General features: G+C 46.3%; 1 protein-coding gene across 10 annotated transcripts in view; it reads left to right on the top strand.

Moving 5' to 3' along the window:
* Positions 1 to 15,827, top strand: part of CELF6 (CUGBP Elav-like family member 6) — a 200,143-nt gene that overhangs the window by 168,274 nt on the left and 16,042 nt on the right. For 7 of the 10 annotated variants that reach the window (XR_014001873.1, XM_081169220.1, XM_081169218.1 and 4 more), the window contains 5 exons: positions 4,660 to 4,803; positions 7,594 to 7,738; positions 8,550 to 8,699; positions 10,353 to 10,415; positions 13,778 to 13,858. Coding sequence is in view for 9 of the 10 variants with exons in the window: in XM_081169220.1 (XP_081025346.1) it covers positions 4,660 to 4,803; positions 7,594 to 7,738; positions 8,550 to 8,699; positions 10,353 to 10,415; positions 13,778 to 13,858 (583 nt within the window). In the remaining variant the exon portion in view is untranslated. The remainder of the gene's footprint in view (positions 1 to 4,659; positions 4,804 to 7,593; positions 7,739 to 8,549; positions 8,700 to 10,352; positions 10,416 to 13,777; positions 13,859 to 15,827) is intronic. The other 3 variants (XM_081169222.1, XM_081169221.1, XM_081169223.1) reach the window with 3 other exon arrangements.

Here is a 15,827-nt window from a genome sequence, read left to right as displayed (position 1 = left end):
GCTAACCGCTTGGAAGCTATATTGAAATTGACAGATAAGCAGTGCTAGGCTCTTTCCCAGGCTGCTCTCAAGGAACCAGAAGCCTTTGTCATTGGCTCTGTCCCTGTGTTTTCAATCACAGCTTAACACGCAGCAATTAAGCAGCTGGAATTCCTTCCCACTCCCCTTTAACTCATCATCTCAGCTCACCCACCTCTGCAGAGCATAAAAAATACATCTATTACCCATTTATGATTGTGTTTTTATTCCACTCTTCCTCCAAGGAGCTCATGGCACAAGGGTTGTATTGAACAAAGTTATATTAGAGGTTACCGTCCACACACTTTTGCTGTGCAGATACCGGACCTCTTTTAAACTGTTTTAGCAGAGTTTATCTTCTTTCTCTCTCACACGGAACAATGACGAAGTTTTTTAAAAGATGACCCACCAAACTGTGAAATCTCAGTCAAAATATTTTATTCCCAGACCGGTTACATGCATTAAGGTTGCAAAGGAAATCTTACGTTGTAAACCACAGCAACGGTCCTCCAACAGACTTCATAGGCAACACTCTTCTGACATACATTTGCTATCAGGTGTCTGCAAACACGAAGCGGGAGTGGTCTTTTTATTAGCACTTGCAGCTGACACTAATTAAGATCAGAGTGCCACTCCCAAATTTAAAGGAAAAGCTCTGGAACCTTCTAGAAACTTTTGTTTCTTTGCAGAACGATTCCCTTACACACACCCCTCAGTCTCACAGAAACAAAACATTATTATGAACATATACAAAGTATTCGCACACTATGCAACACAATTCCCAACTTCTCAACTAGTTGTGCATGTCTTTCAAACGTAAGCAATTTTGTAAATACATCTGCCACATTTTTCCTGCTTTCACAGTATTGTAGCTTTTTCAGATTTTGCTTCACAATTTCTTTTACATTTTAATATTTAATCTCTACATGTTTTGTTCTACCTTTAAACAGTTCAAACTCCACCATTGCAATGACTGCCTGATTATCCTCCCGTACTTGTACTGGATAATTACGTTTTACACCTAAGTCATTGAGAATCTGTACATAGTACTTCAATTCATTACATAAGTCTGATAGAGCACTGTATTCAGCTTCCGTGGAGGAAGTGGCTACAATCCCTTGTTTCCTGGACTTCCATCCCACCAAAGAATTACTAAACTGAAGCACCATCCCAGACACTGATTTTCTGTCTGGTAGATTTGCCCAACCACTATCAATGAATGAACTTCTGATCCTGAAGATGATAATTTTAAACAATAGTCAAGTGTATTTTGTAAACGAAAAATGCATTTTAGTCCTTTCCATGTATTTTCAGTAGGATTACTTACAAGTCTACTCAGAATTCCAACAGAATAACAATCTGATCTGCTCCATTGTGAAATATACAATAAACTTCCAATAACAGAATGATATGATTCTGGATTCACAGGCTCTGAACGATCCCCTTCGTTTTTGAAAAAAACTATTTCTATTGGGATTTTCACACCTTTACAATTCTGCATGTTGTTCCTTTCCTCTGGAACCTTCTAGAAACGTTTACTTGTTTCTTTGCAGAGTGGTTCCCTAACAAGTTATCCCCTTCCTACAAGGAATTCTGCTTGCTCAAGAGAACTTTCCCTCCTTTTCCTTGCCCTGTGCCCCTGCTCAGAGGGGGGCGGGGCTGCAAGAAAACCCAGACAAGGTGGGGGGGGCACATGGAGGAAGGAGAGTTCATTTGCACGAGGCAAGCAGATAAACTTTGCATGAACAGGGTGACTAGTTGAAATTTGCTGTTCTCTGTCATCTCCATTTTATCCTCACAGCTGCCCCAATGAGATAGGTTGGATGAAAAGATTTCAGTTGGCAGTAAGTTTTAAAGAGGGTTTTGGTCCTGAGGACCAGTCAGAGAGACCCGAAGAACTGCATTTGGCCCCCAGGGACTGAGGTTCCACACCTCAAGCAGTAAAGCAATCTCTCAGAGACAGTGCCTTATGAAAATACCATTTTCCTTCCTTAAAAACAAAACTAGAAAAGCAATCTCAGGAGCCGCTCACAGCCGTATAGAAAAGGGTAGCCCCACAGAGCAGGCCCCCACCCCTCACAAGACAGTGTTTTTCTCCTTAATCCAATCACCGGCTAATTTATCCTCTCTTTGATTGGATCAGAATCTCGGGGATCAAATCACTTGTTGTAAAAATAACGCAGGGCCCATCGTTTATTCTGATCAGCAGCTGTGCTCTCTAGGCAGGTGTTAGGAGGTAATTCAATCACTGGCTTGAGAAAACTGCCATTTAATTAACAATGAAGGTCACAGTTCTAAATGAAGGCGAAAGAAAGGGGAAAGAGCCCAGGGAACCGGCCGTGATTATAAAAGAGGTCTGCATTGATCAGAGATTGCTCCTGGCAGGGAAGCTGTGCTGAAGATGAACTCTGATCTGGTGTGGTTGGTTGGAACAGCAGCAGCCTTTAGAGGGGGGGGGGCCTCACGCACGCACAATGGTACGTGCTAATCACAATTATCTCACTCTATTGAAATCAAAGAGATGGGATAAATACTCAGAGGAGCAAAGGAGATGCTTGGCTGTTTCTGAATCTCCTCACATCCCGCTAAGGTGACTGAGGTTAAAGAAATACATTTTCAGGGGTTCAAAGTCCAAGTGCCTTATCCGTCCCTCCTCAAAAACTTTTTTCCCAGAAGGACTTCTTCACCTACACCATACATTTAAAGAACTCTTATACCACTTTAACGGTCATGGCTTCCCCTGCACACAAAGAACCCTGAGAACTGTAGTTTGTTGTGTGGAGGAAATCATAGCACTGCCAGGCATCTCCTGCTAACAGTCAGCACCCATAACAAAGTACCAAGGGGGCCAGCGTTGTTTGTCCATGAGCACAAGAGGTCTTGTGCTAGCGGATGTCAGACTTTAAAGGTTGTTCAAGGAAGGAATCCAGTGCAATTGCACTAGAGGAAGCTTATTGCACAGGAGCTGGTTCTTCTTGGGAAATCCGTTGCAGAAAATCTTTTGTAATGTATTCTCTTGCACTATGATGCCCCACAGCACAACAAATATATCACTGCATTGGATACAACCCGTGCTGGATTTCAATGAATTGTTTGTGCACTGTCCTGGGAAACTTCAAGTTGAAGGATGGCTTACAAACAGAATAAATTACAATACAGAGGATGCTGTTTTAAAAGTGGACCCATATTTGTGAACATTCGTTGATCACCATCGTATTTGTAGAAGTACCAATAACTCTTTAAAAATTAAAAATAAACCAGAACAGCTAAATGAGAAGTGAGAACGCTCAATGGCCAGGAATATCAAAAAAAGAAAAATACAAAACTAAGAGGGAGGCATGGAGAATAGAGTGCTCGGCTGGAGGAGGAGGCCAGCATAAATGCCTGCCTGCCTGGAACATGAAAATACTCAAACGTTGCAACATTTTGTTGCAGGTTCTGCTTATGAATCAGCTGGTTTTAATTTTGCCACCTTGGCCATGCATCTAGGCTGACTGGTTGCAAAAGAGGAGAGAGTTTCTGTTGTGGGAGGATTTTGGTAGATGAAAGAGGTCAGACAGACAGTGCTTTCTTTTTAGAAAAAATGGTTCTGGTACTCACCATGGTTGTCACAGTGTCACACTTTTAACGTGGCGGGGTGGGGTGGGGGTGGAGCTGCTAGTACTGTGTACTCTTGAGTACCCCCAGAAAAAAGCACTGCATACAGAGGTTTTACTTTATCCAGTTTGCCTGAGCCCAGAAGTAAATGGAAGCTTATTTGCTTGTTGTGTCCTTTTATTTACAAATGTCTTTCTAATTTATTTAAACCCTAATTTTGTAGATGGTTGACTGGTGACCATGGCCGGGGTAGTGGGAGCGGGACCAGGGGCATGGGCAGGGAGCTCAGGAGGCCGGGTCAAAATCTCCTGAGAGCCAGTACCATGTAGTGGCTAATGTGTTGAACTTCCACCTGGTGAAACCCTGGTTCTCCTTCCACTGAAGTGATGCTGGGCCAATCACTCTCAGCCTAACCCATCTCATAGGGCTGTTGTGAAGATCAAAGGACGATTGGCCATGTATGCCCCCCCCAAAAAAATCCTGAAGGGCAGGAGAAAATAACACCACTGTGGTTTTCAAATATTGGCAGGTATGCTTGTAAACCAGTGTCCTTCCAGGTGTTCTTGGGCTCCAGCTCCCATCGTCCACACCCAGCTTGGCCAATGGGCCAAGGGTTGGAGGATGTAGTCCAAGACAACCATCTTGCTACATGCAAGTGCCAGGATGGCTCAGTCGGAAGAACATGAGACTCTTAATATCTGGGTTTGAGCCCCATGTTGGGCAAAAGGATTCCTGCAACGCAGGACTAGTTGACCCTTGTGGTCCCAGCTCTGCAAGTCTATGATTCAGTTTCTCAAAGGAGCTATTCAAACAACTTTTTCAGCACACCTGTTTGGCTAGCCTAACGCCTGCCTGTGTCTCTCTAGCAGAAATGATGTGCCCTAGTTGTTATCCTTATGCCATCATCCGTATTGCTTGTCCTTGCTGGAGGGGTGGGGGGGATGTGAATTATGTGCCAGCTGCCACCGCTTCATACAGGAGCAATGGATACACTCTGCCCCACTCTCTCTGTTTGTGCCTCTGTTTCTCTGTCCACTCTGCTAGGGAGCATCGTCCAGCCTGGTGGTGAAGTTTGCTGACACAGACAAGGAGAGGACCCTTCGGCGGATGCATCAGATGGCAGGACAGCTGGGGATCTTCAATCCAATGACGATCCAGTTTGGAGCCTACGGGGCATATACGCAAGCGGTAGGAGATGCTGCAATCCGCTGCCAGCCCTATAAGGTGGACGCATTTAGAACTGGACAAGCCAGAGGGGGCTAGCTTAGCTGTAGGTGGGCGGTGAACTCACACTGGATGACAGAGACAGCTTCCAAGGACGACAGCTGGTCTCCTGCTATGCTTTGTACCACAATTCCTATCAGCCCCAGCCAGGGTGGATGATGGAAGTTGTTCTCCAAAAATCTGGAGGTCGCCTTCTTGGAAAAGCAGGTTTTGCATTAACTGGGAAGTCAAGAGGTCTGATGGGCACAGGTGGCTTGCTGACTCCTGTGTAAGCTGAAAGATTAGCTGGGAGCTGAACAGAGTGGGAGTGTCAACAGTGGAGAGAGATCACCAAAGGAAAAGGCCTTGCCAGCTCTAAGAGACCAGAAAAGAGGTTTGGAGGTGGAAGATATGAAGTGTCAACCTCTGGAGGAGATGCTGCTGCTCTTTGTCCTGATAGCTGTTCCAAAGGAAACTGCTGCCAGATAGCAAAGAGAAGTAGGCGGAAGGCTGCAGAGTCAGAGGCAAACATCACAGTCCTCTATACAGTTTTTAGCCAAGCTACGTGATTAGCTCCAATAACATGTAGCCACCAAGTTGGAATGGCTTTAAAAGAAGGTTAGATAAATCAATGAATGATAAGGCTATTAGGCAGAGTACATACATACAGTGGCGTAGCATGGGTTGTCAGCACCCGGGGCAAGGCAAGTAATTTGCGCCCCCTAACCCGTGGATTTGCGCCCCCTAACCAGTGGATTTGCGCCCCCTAACCCTAACCCCCAGATGTTGCGCCCGGTGCGGCCGGCCCCCCCTGCACCCCCCACGCTACGCCACTGCATACATACTATGTCAGAGGCAGTTCACCTCTGAATATCACTTCCTGTGAAACCCAAGTGGAGAGAGCACTGCTGTCACTCCCAAGTCCTGCTTGCAGGCTTCCCATAGGCAGCTGCTTGGCTGCTGTGAGAACAAGATACTGGACTAGTTGGGGCCTTTGGCCTGATTCAGCTGCAGGACTCTTCCAATCAGTCTAGAGCAGATAGACAGGGGTCTGATGATGAGATCTAAGGCAGGCTGGTGTTCCTGTTATAGAGCAGGCAGGCAAGTGGCCACATAGCTCGGCTTGCACCTTCTCTCACTCAGGTGCAGGTGGAACAGAGGACACAGGGCCTTCAGCTTTCCTTGCTGTGCAGGAGAGAGGGCTTTGGCAGGTGCAGTTTGTCGGGCAAGCTGAAATCTGCACTTCTGCACAAGTCGTGAAGGTGCTGGAACCCTGTGCTTTTCCCTATTACTTAGACTAAGGAACCATGCCTGAAACAACAACAACATCATCATCATCATCATCATCATCATCATCATTATTATTATTATTATTATTATTATTATTATTATTATTACAACAATTCATATACCACCCTTCATCTGAGGATCAAAGGGCGGTTAACAGTATCAAAAGACATAACATAATTGGAGAGATAAAATTGGATATGGAAATATCGTGAGAGACAGGACTGAGAATTCGGAGTTGCTTTGAAGTTCAGGCTGTGGGAAGCCGTAAAACCAGACCTAAATTTGGAAGACAGTTGGATTTTTTTATTTTAGTTTTTTAATTTTATTGGATTATGATTATGATTTGAATGTTTTTATTGGAAAATCAATAAACGCTCTAACAAAACAAAACAAAAAGACATAACATAATAACAAACTGTGTCCCCCACACACCCAGTTTGAAAGGCCACAAATTGTTTAACCAGCCAAAGACCTGGTTATGGAGGCCTGAAGATATGTAATAGAGACGCCAGGGGAGAGCATTTCACAAACAGGGAGCCACTGCAGAAAAGGCCCGTTCTTGTGTTGCCACCCTCTGGACCTCTCAAGGAGGAGGCACACCAAGAAAGGCCTCAGATGATGATCTCAGGGTCTGGGCAGGTTCATATGGAGAGAGGCAGTCCTTGAGGTATTGTGGTCCTGAACCATAAGGCATTATAAGGCAACATCAGCACTTTGAATTTGGCCCACTAACTGGCAGTCAGTGCAGTGTGCCAAGGATTGGCATTATATGATCAAACTGTTTTGCTTCAGTAAGCAACCTGGTGGCTGGATTCTGCACCAGCGGAAGTTTCCAGTCCGTCATCAGAGGCAGCCGCATGTATAATGTGTTGCAGTAATCTAGCCTAGAGGTTAGGGCAAGCCAGGCCTCTGTTGGTCCCTGGACTGAAACAACTGCAGCACCATCTCTGGCCATTCCATGGGCAGCATAGCAGAATAGCAGGTGTCCGACTGGAAGCTCCTTTTGCCCGAGAGCTGCCTCGGTGGTGCCTCAGGGAAATAAGGTGCCCAGGTCCTATTGCCAGCCTTCTCCAACATGGTACCCTCCAGATGTTTCCAACACCAACTTCCCTCATCGCTGATGGTTGGCTGTGCTGTCGGGGGCTGGTGGGACTTGTAGTCCTGCAACACCTGGAGAACATCAATTTGGGGAAAGCTGTTGTACACAATACTGTTAGACACACTACTCAGCATAAGACATCTTCCTACATTCCTGCCATGCCCAGTGTCAACAGCTGGAAAAGGCTCTTGGGTAACAAAGGCAAAACTAACTTGCACCTTCTTGTTTCTCCCCTTCTTCCTCCTCCTCCTCCTCTGTGTCCTCTGCTTCCTGTTCTTGGTTGTTCCTTCTCCTCCTCTCTCTTCCCCGCCTCCACTGCTGCCCCTCTTGCTTACTCCGTTTCTTTTCCCTCTCTCTGCCCCCATGCCTATCTTTCTTTCCTTAAGATAATGCAGCAGCAGGCAGCTCTGATGGCTGCAGCACAAGGAACTTGCCTCAACCCCATGGCGGCCATTGCGGCGGCACAGATGCAACAGATGGCGGCGTTTAACGTCAGCGGGTTGGTTGCTGCTCCCATGACACCCTCATCAGGTATTTGCCACTAGGGATAGTAGAGAAATTCAGCTCAGTTCACATTCAAAGGCAGACATACAGAACAGACAGTTTCCAAAACAAAAATGGACCAAAACATGGTCAGAATTCAGAGCTCACACTTTTTCCAAATTTTGCAGTCCAGTTCTCCTGTGAAGTTACATGTACCGTAATACACATACTAGCCTAAAGTGTGCGTTCAAATATGCATTTTGGGACCAAACTGGCAATGACTGCTCTTGATGACTGCAAAACAGCCCAGATGAAGAAGTGGATTGGTTTTTAACAGCTAACATCAACCAACCGGATTCCTACCTGTTCCAGTCAGAGACCTCAGCCATCCTCTGTGTTTGAGAAATGTTGTTGTTGTTTAGTCATTTAGTCATGTCTGACTCTTCATGACCCCATGGACCAGAGCACGCCAGACACTCCTGTCTTCCACTGCCTCCCGCAGTTTGGTCAGACTCATGTTTGTAGCTTCGAGAACACTGTCCAACCATCTCGTCCTCTGTCGTCCCCTTCTTCTTGTGCCCTCAATCTTTCCCAACATCAGGGTCTTTTCCAGGGAGTCTTCTCTTCTCATGAGGTGGCCAAAGTATTGGAGCCTCAGCTTCACGATCTGTCCTTCCAGTGAGCACTCAGGGCTGATTTCCTTAAGAATGGATACGTTTGATCTTCTTGCAGTCCATGGGACTCTCAAGAGTCTCCTCCAGCACCATAATTCAAAAGCATCAATGTGTTTGAGAAATAGCCAGCATCAAAGGCCATCTCTAAGTTGTCTCTTTCTCCCCAACTTCTTGGTGGTCCATAGGTACAAGCACACCTCCGGGGATCAGCACAGCACCTGTTCCCAGCATAGCCACACCCATCGGGGTGAATGGATTCAGCCCTCTCCCACCACAGACCAATGGGCAGCCAGCATCAGAAACTATTTACACCAATGGAATCCATCCATACCCAGGTAAGGTTTTTGGCCAAAAAAAAAAATGGAGGCGGGAAATAATGGGTGTGCTGTTCAAGCTCCCTACCATTTGGCTGCAAGAGGAAAACTAGTCCTTTGGGACCCCAGGAGGACTTAAATGCCCAGCTGGCACAGTATAAAGAGTAAACAGGAAACTCAGCCCTGTCTCTCTATGTGCAACTATGCCCCTATGTTGATGCAGATGCACTTTGGGAGATTATGGATCATTTTTTAAAAGTGCCCTGCTCACTTCCTTAGTCCGGTCTTGTAACTAAGCTTGCAAAAGTTACTACCCTGACCTATTTTTGCTAACAGGCTAGTATCCTGTGTCCTATGCTGGTTGCCTTGGATGGGAAGCTTCCTCTTTCTCAGCTAGCATGAAAACGCAGGACACCAGCCTCTTAGAAGTCTAGTAAAAAAGAAAAAAAGCTTTCTACAAAGCAGGCAGATGGAAGAGGAACAGAGCTGAGGGATAGGTTCTCTTTCTCTACAGCCAGCGGAGAAAAACCAAGATGACTGATTGAGGAGGAATGGAGAGATCCTTCTGTCCTCCACCTCTGCTTGCTCCCTTGATAGAATTCAATGCACTCACCTGCATGGGATTTCTGCTCACCTTTGGCTACCAAGCAGTGCACGGCTGCCTTGGTTCCTAAGCCAGTTTCACAGCTGGTGTCAGTCACAACTAGAGAATTTACACTGTCCAAGCCTCTGCTGCCTTTTTCAGGTATTTGCCTACCTGCACTGAATGGCTGTTGAACTAAAACTAATTTCCAGCAACCTTCTAACGATGCCATTGCCTTATTGCAGACTTTCCCAACCTGGTGCCCTCCAAATGTTGTTGGGCAACAATTCCCAGATAGCATGAGCAGTGGGGAGGAATGATGGGAGTTGTAGGCTAGCAACACCTGGAGGGCACCAGGTTGGGAAAGGATTCCTTAGGGGATGAGATCTCAGGGAGCTGTGTTGCATCCACAACCTGCAAGTTCCCTCCATTGCTCACTCTGAGCTAGCTATGAGATCTTAGGGCTCATCCAGCTTGTCACGTGCCTAGAAAACACATGTCCAGGTCATTTTCCACTTGTCCTGTGCTTTCTAGGTACAGATCTCCAAGCCGTTTGCATTTTCTTTGCTCTGGAAAACCCACTCTTTAGTGCTAAATCGGAGCAAACGACAATCCCTGGAAAACCCTATTTGTTCCTAGTCAGCTCTAAACTGCAGGTTTCCCCAGGGGCAGGGGAAGCAAATGGAGGTGTGGGCAAGTCCTTAGAGTTCCTCTGTCCACAGAGAAGGGCAGCAGGCCTATTGCCATAGAGCAAATGTTTGCACTGGACCCAGCCTGTTGTTCTCAGATATGTGGCCATTAACGGTAACAAATAGGGCAAAAGTTAGAGGATCCAAGAGGTCCAGGAGGATGAGGAGCTGGATCAAAGAACCAGAGTCGTGTCATGCAGTTTGTGTAGTTTGCTCTCAAGTAGTTTGTGGCACATGTAGCTAGACTCTGAGGAGCGACAGAGGAAGAGGAACGTAATGGGAAGCCAAGGAGATATCTCGAGTGGTTTGCTGCCTGCCCCAGTGATTGTGCTGCTCTGAAAGCTGTTCTCCTTTAGTTGCACTTGCTTACTCTCTTCCTTCTTCCTTCTTTTCTCTTCCCAGCTCAAAGTCCCACTGTGGCAGACCCCCTCCAACAAGCCTACGCAGGCATGCAGCACTATGCAGGTCTCAAACATTGCTTTGCCTGTCCTCCTCGCCTCCCCTCTCTCTGTCTGCCTTTCCCTCTTTCCCTGCATCTTTCCATCTTTCCATGGCATCTTTGTGATAATGTTGAGCATGAGCAAAAGAGCCAGATGCAAGGAGGATGCTGTGGGGATAGGGATAAAATTTCTCCACTCCTCCTTAAGGAATCCCGGCTTCTCCATTCTGTGGCACACCTGAAGTAGGAGTGGGCAGCTTTGGGGGAACGTGTCTTATACTAGGAAGGAAAGGTGGTTCTTGGTGGAATATATCAGGGCCCAGCTGCTGCAGGTTTGGTGTCAAGAAACACGCCAAAGAAACTAGGAAGGGAGTGTTTGAGAACAAGCAAACACAGGATGTCTTGCCCATGAGAGCGGCAGAATGTCAAGCCCCTACAGCAGAAAGAAAACTCCACATGTCCAGAAGCTGAAACGCAACTTACCATAATTTTTGCTGTATAAGACACACTTTTTCCCTCCTAAAAAGTAAGGGGAAATGTGTGTGTGTCTTATGGAGCGAATGCAGGCTGTGCGGCTAATCCAGAACAGTGAGAGGAATCGCTGTGTAGCGCTCCCTCTTGCTGTTCTAGCTTCTGGCTTAGCCGTGCGAAGCCTCTTCAGGGCATGGGAAGCCTTCATCCTGCTGCCCCAAGGAGGCTTTGCGCAGCTATCCCAGAAGCCAGACTAGCTTCTGTTCTAGCTTCTGGCTTAGCCCCTCTGTCCCTTCCCCCACCTCCCGGAAAAGCTCCCAAGAGCCTTTCACGAGCCCCCGAGGAGAAAAAGCCTGCAAGTGCCGCATACACATTCCACATGGCTCGTGAAAGGGAGTGCTGAGCAGAGCCTGGGATGCATACAGACTCTGCTCAGCGCTCCCTTTAAAGAATATTTTTTTCTTGCATTCGCCCTCTAAAAACTAGGTGCGTCTTATGGAGCGAAAAATATGGTATATGAAGCCCCAACATAGCCACAATTGAGGCAACAGTCTGTAGCAGTGGCCCATTATTTGTCCTAATGGTGACACGTGGTCCTTTTGTGCCCATGGATGGTACTGCTGGGCTAGTCAACTGCTAGTCTGATGAGTGGGTGAAATGAAGGGCAGGGCTTCTTTTCCTGTTATGTAGAAGAGGGCATATCAGCAAGAGCAGTGTGTGTTGACCCCTCAACCCAGCAGAATTTAGTCCCAGTCTGATGGATGGAACCAAAACAAGCTTCCCTTCAACTCTGTAGTCCCAGGACTACCGGGAGTTGGCAGCAGGCTTCCTGCAGCTGCTCTTTCTCTGCCCAAATGATGGCACCAAGTTGGTCTCCCAACTTGCCATGATTCTCTTTCTGGGACACAGAGAATGCGACCTCCCATTGGCACCTTAGCTCCCTGGTTGATGGATGGAGCCAAACTGTAGTGCTGTGCTGAAAGTTTCTTCTGCGTTTCCCCCCGACCATTTTCCATCAGATCATGGGAGAAGAAATGGCATTTGAACATTATCAAAGGAGAAGTACATTTTTGGTGACATTCACGTGCCTTTCTGCCCAGGCTTCCCATGACCTGTAAAATCAGACCCTCTTGTTGTTTGTTGTTTGTTTGAATTCCCTTAATTCTATTTTATATATGCTTTTATACTACTGTTTTACTGGTTCTGTGTTGCATTTTTGTTTTTATGGCAATATTTATGGTTTTTAGGTTGTACACCACTTAGAGATTTTAAAAATACTAAGTAGTTTATAAACAGTTTTAAAGAAATAAAGACATTTGTAATGTGCCAGGGTTTTGTTGTACCTGCCTTATTTACAAGGGAGTTGACGAGTGTTAGTGGCTGTTTATTCTTCATGGGTGCTCACACTTGGTGAGAACCCCCTTGATGTCCATAGGTGGGTTTTCCTGGAAGCATAAGAAAGATGAGAGGCTGTCTGCTGTTCTCCTGACAGATGTTCATTGTTAATTGTTCTTATGTGAGGTCTTTTTCTTAACCTTTTAAAGAAATCAATACAGAAAAAAATAAGTAAGTGGAAGGGATTCCCTTTTTCAGAAAATGAAATCACACCAGCCTCCACAGTGTCCTATGCTTCAGTCAAAACCCCGAAGAAGACATCAAGAGGTATCTCCTCCATGGAGATTTCTCAGGACAGAGAGGTTGAAAAGTGCTGGAAAAGTTTTTAAAGGACAGAAAAACACCCACCACCCTCAGCTACCTTGCAATTATAAGGCAATCTCAACTTCACACACACCCAGATCCTAGACATTGCTCCAGATGAGGCAAATGAACTAGAGGCCTCATTTTCAGAAGCAAACCTTTGAGAAATGGAGAACAGATTCCACTTCTTCTTTCCTTCAACAATGCAGTCCCAGGGCAAGTGGCAGTTAGACCCCTTTTTTCTGCCAGGGAAAGGTGAAAGCAATTATGCACTGCAAGCTGGAGGTCAGGCCTGGAAACGATACCTGAGAGATGGGCTGACATGCCTAGTCAGCCACAAATCAGCAAGTCCCCTGCGCTGGCCAGTGATTAGTTTAAATGAGAATGCCAATTCAGGCAAACAGTATACACATCCCATTAGAAGGCATGTACAACCCTGCATGTCAGCCTGCATCTAAGGCAAGTCCTTGGAACAATATGTTGGAACATGAAGAAACAGCTCGTAGAATGTGAAGAAGAGAGAATGCTTGGGTGGACCTGCCAGAATCTCTGCAGTCGTAATGCACTGGGGCACCCGTGGTTCAGAGAAGAGGAAGTCAAAGCCAATGTTGCTGGACTTCCACTCCCATCGTCCTTGGCCATTGACTCTGTTGGCTGGGCCTGATGAGAGTTGGAGACCAATAGCATCTAGAGGACACCATTTTGGCTGCCCCTGCCATGCTTTGCATGTCTGAAATCCCATGATTAATCCCTGGCCTTTGCAACTCAACGCTCTCACGTAGCAGGGGACAGGAGAAACATCTACCTGACACCCAGGACAGCCACTGCCTGTCAGGGTGGACAACACCGGGATAGATGGACCAACAACACTAGTGTAAGGTGGCTTAAATACGTTCATAATTTGGTGTGCCTAAAATGCTCTTTGTGCTAGGCTTCACGCAGCTCCAAAGGTTTCATTCAGACCTCCTGAACCACACAAGCGGCCTGTGTCATGTACTCTTTGGGACTGTTCCATGAGCACAAGCCAACTCGATTGTGGAGGCAGCAAAGCAATCTTTTTGTATGTAGTCTGTGCATACATCTCTGGAATTGAGTCATGCTCAGGATCCACTGCTGAGCATCCCACTTTTGTCTCCCATTGGTTTTGCTTTACCATACTTTTCTCAGCACTAGCAGGAGGCTCTGTTTGCCCTGACCATTCTGCTTTTGTGTGTTCCAGCAGCATACCCAGCCGCCTATGCACCAATCAGCCAGGCCTTCCCCCAGCAAGCTCCCATCATCCCCCAGCAGCAGAGAGAAGGTAAGATGGGTTGTGGGCATTTCAGAGAGCAGGGATTCCTGAAACGGCTGAGTCATACGGCTGGGGTCGATAATGAATTGCTTTGTGCATGACTGATATCAACATTGCTATCCAGGATGGGGTGGCCTAACACAAAATAAATAACCAAGATGAATAAATGTAAAATAAGTGGGGTTGTGTTGTTGTTTTTTTAAAGAAAGGTTTTCCCACCCTTCCGTAGAACAAACTATCAAATTTAAATGCAACTTTAAATGTGCAAAACACTAAAATAATAGCTGTAATGCTATTTGTGCTCATGTCCTGCTTCCCAGAGGCATCTGGTTGGGCACTTTGAGTACAAAATGCTGGATTAGATAGGACGGGGCAAGGAACAGGACCCAGCTGGCAGGCTGAATCTCCCATCCAGCATGAACCACTTTGGCAGGTGGGTGGAGGCACCTGCCTTTCACCCACCATGGCATCAGATAACTCAACTTGGGAGCCCACAGTGAGTGAGTGAGTTCCTGGTTCTCTTCTGCCTTCTTTTACAGTTCTTCTTGAACTCGACAGATTAAAACAGATATGACAGCTGAATACCTACCATACGAATGCAACTCACTCCCCAAAAGACTTGTGAACAGGAAATCTGACTATCCAGTGCTGTTCTTTTGGGATTTGATAGGGAGAAAGATGCATGCCTGACTAGTTCATATAATGCATTTGGATGCATGTTTGGACATTTAAAAAAGCCGTTTCTTGCAGTCCCCCTCTTCCTGGGATCTGTAATGTACAAACTGACAGCTACATAAATGGTGCCGGTGATGATTAGATGACAATATGCAAATATTGACAGAACGGCAGGTGGCTCGGATGATTAAATCAACATGCGGGTTGGTAGAAGGGTGGCAGAAATTCAGCAAAGAGAAGATAGAAACAAGGCTACAAAGAAGTGTGAATGAGGTGAACACAACAAAAAGAAAGATGGAGAGTTGAATTGGAAGGAGGCAACACCAGAGTTCTGAGTGTGAGGTGCTGATTGAGTCAGACCTCCTGGGGATGCGTTAATGAACAAAGGAACATGGAGGGTGGGCTCACAGTCCTTGACTCCGTGGTTCTCCATCACATCAGAAAGCAGAATGTTGATACCTTCTCCTATGAAATAAACTTAGGTTAGTTTTATTTATATTATGCTTTTCCATAGGGACACACAATAAACAAAACAAAGAGTTGCACTGGAAAAATTATGACAAAATGTGTCCATGCATTCAAAATAAAGCAGGGGTTAGGAACCTCTGACTGATGGGCTGGACTACAGGTCTCTCTTGGAAGGCTCTTCGGAATACACCCCTCGCCAACTCTCACAAAGCCCTTCTGCATGGCTGGAATGTGTCCTTTAAATGTGGCAATGCTCCTTGCTTGCCTCCAGAGAGCCAGTGTGGTGTAGTGGTTAAGAGCAGTAGTCACGTAATCTGGGAAACCGGGTTCGTGTCTCCGCTCCTCCACCTGCAGCTGCTGGGTGACCTTGGGCCAGTCACACTTCTGTGAAGTCTCTCAGCCCCACTCACCTCACAGAGTGTTTGTTGTGGGGGAGGAAGGGAAAGGAGAATGTTAGCCGCTTTGAGACTCCTGAAGGGGAGTGAAAGGCGGGATATCAAATCCAAACTCTTCTCTTCTCTCTTCTTCCAGATGTTGTGGACTGCAGCTCCTATCATCTTTGACCATTAACCATGCTGGAAGGAGTTGATGAGAGGTGTGGTCCACAACATCTGAAGGGTACCATTGTTGGCAACCCCTCAGTCAGGGAAAGAAATATACATCTCTGCATGTGCCTCCATAGCTGAATAAGTGTGAGGACAGAGGCCTAGATATGTTGAGAGGTATGTAGAAATACATTTCCTTGTTTCCCCTTAGTAGTAGATGGAATCAGAGCACTTCAGGCATCAGATTCTCCCACAGATGAGTCAGCACTATAGTTCTAAACCATGAGGAT

Source organism: Podarcis bocagei (assembly GCF_964188305.1).
Source record: "Podarcis bocagei genome assembly, chromosome: 14".
NCBI lineage: Eukaryota > Metazoa > Chordata > Lepidosauria > Squamata > Lacertidae > Podarcis > Podarcis bocagei.
This window is presented reverse-complemented; position numbering and strand designations above follow the sequence as displayed.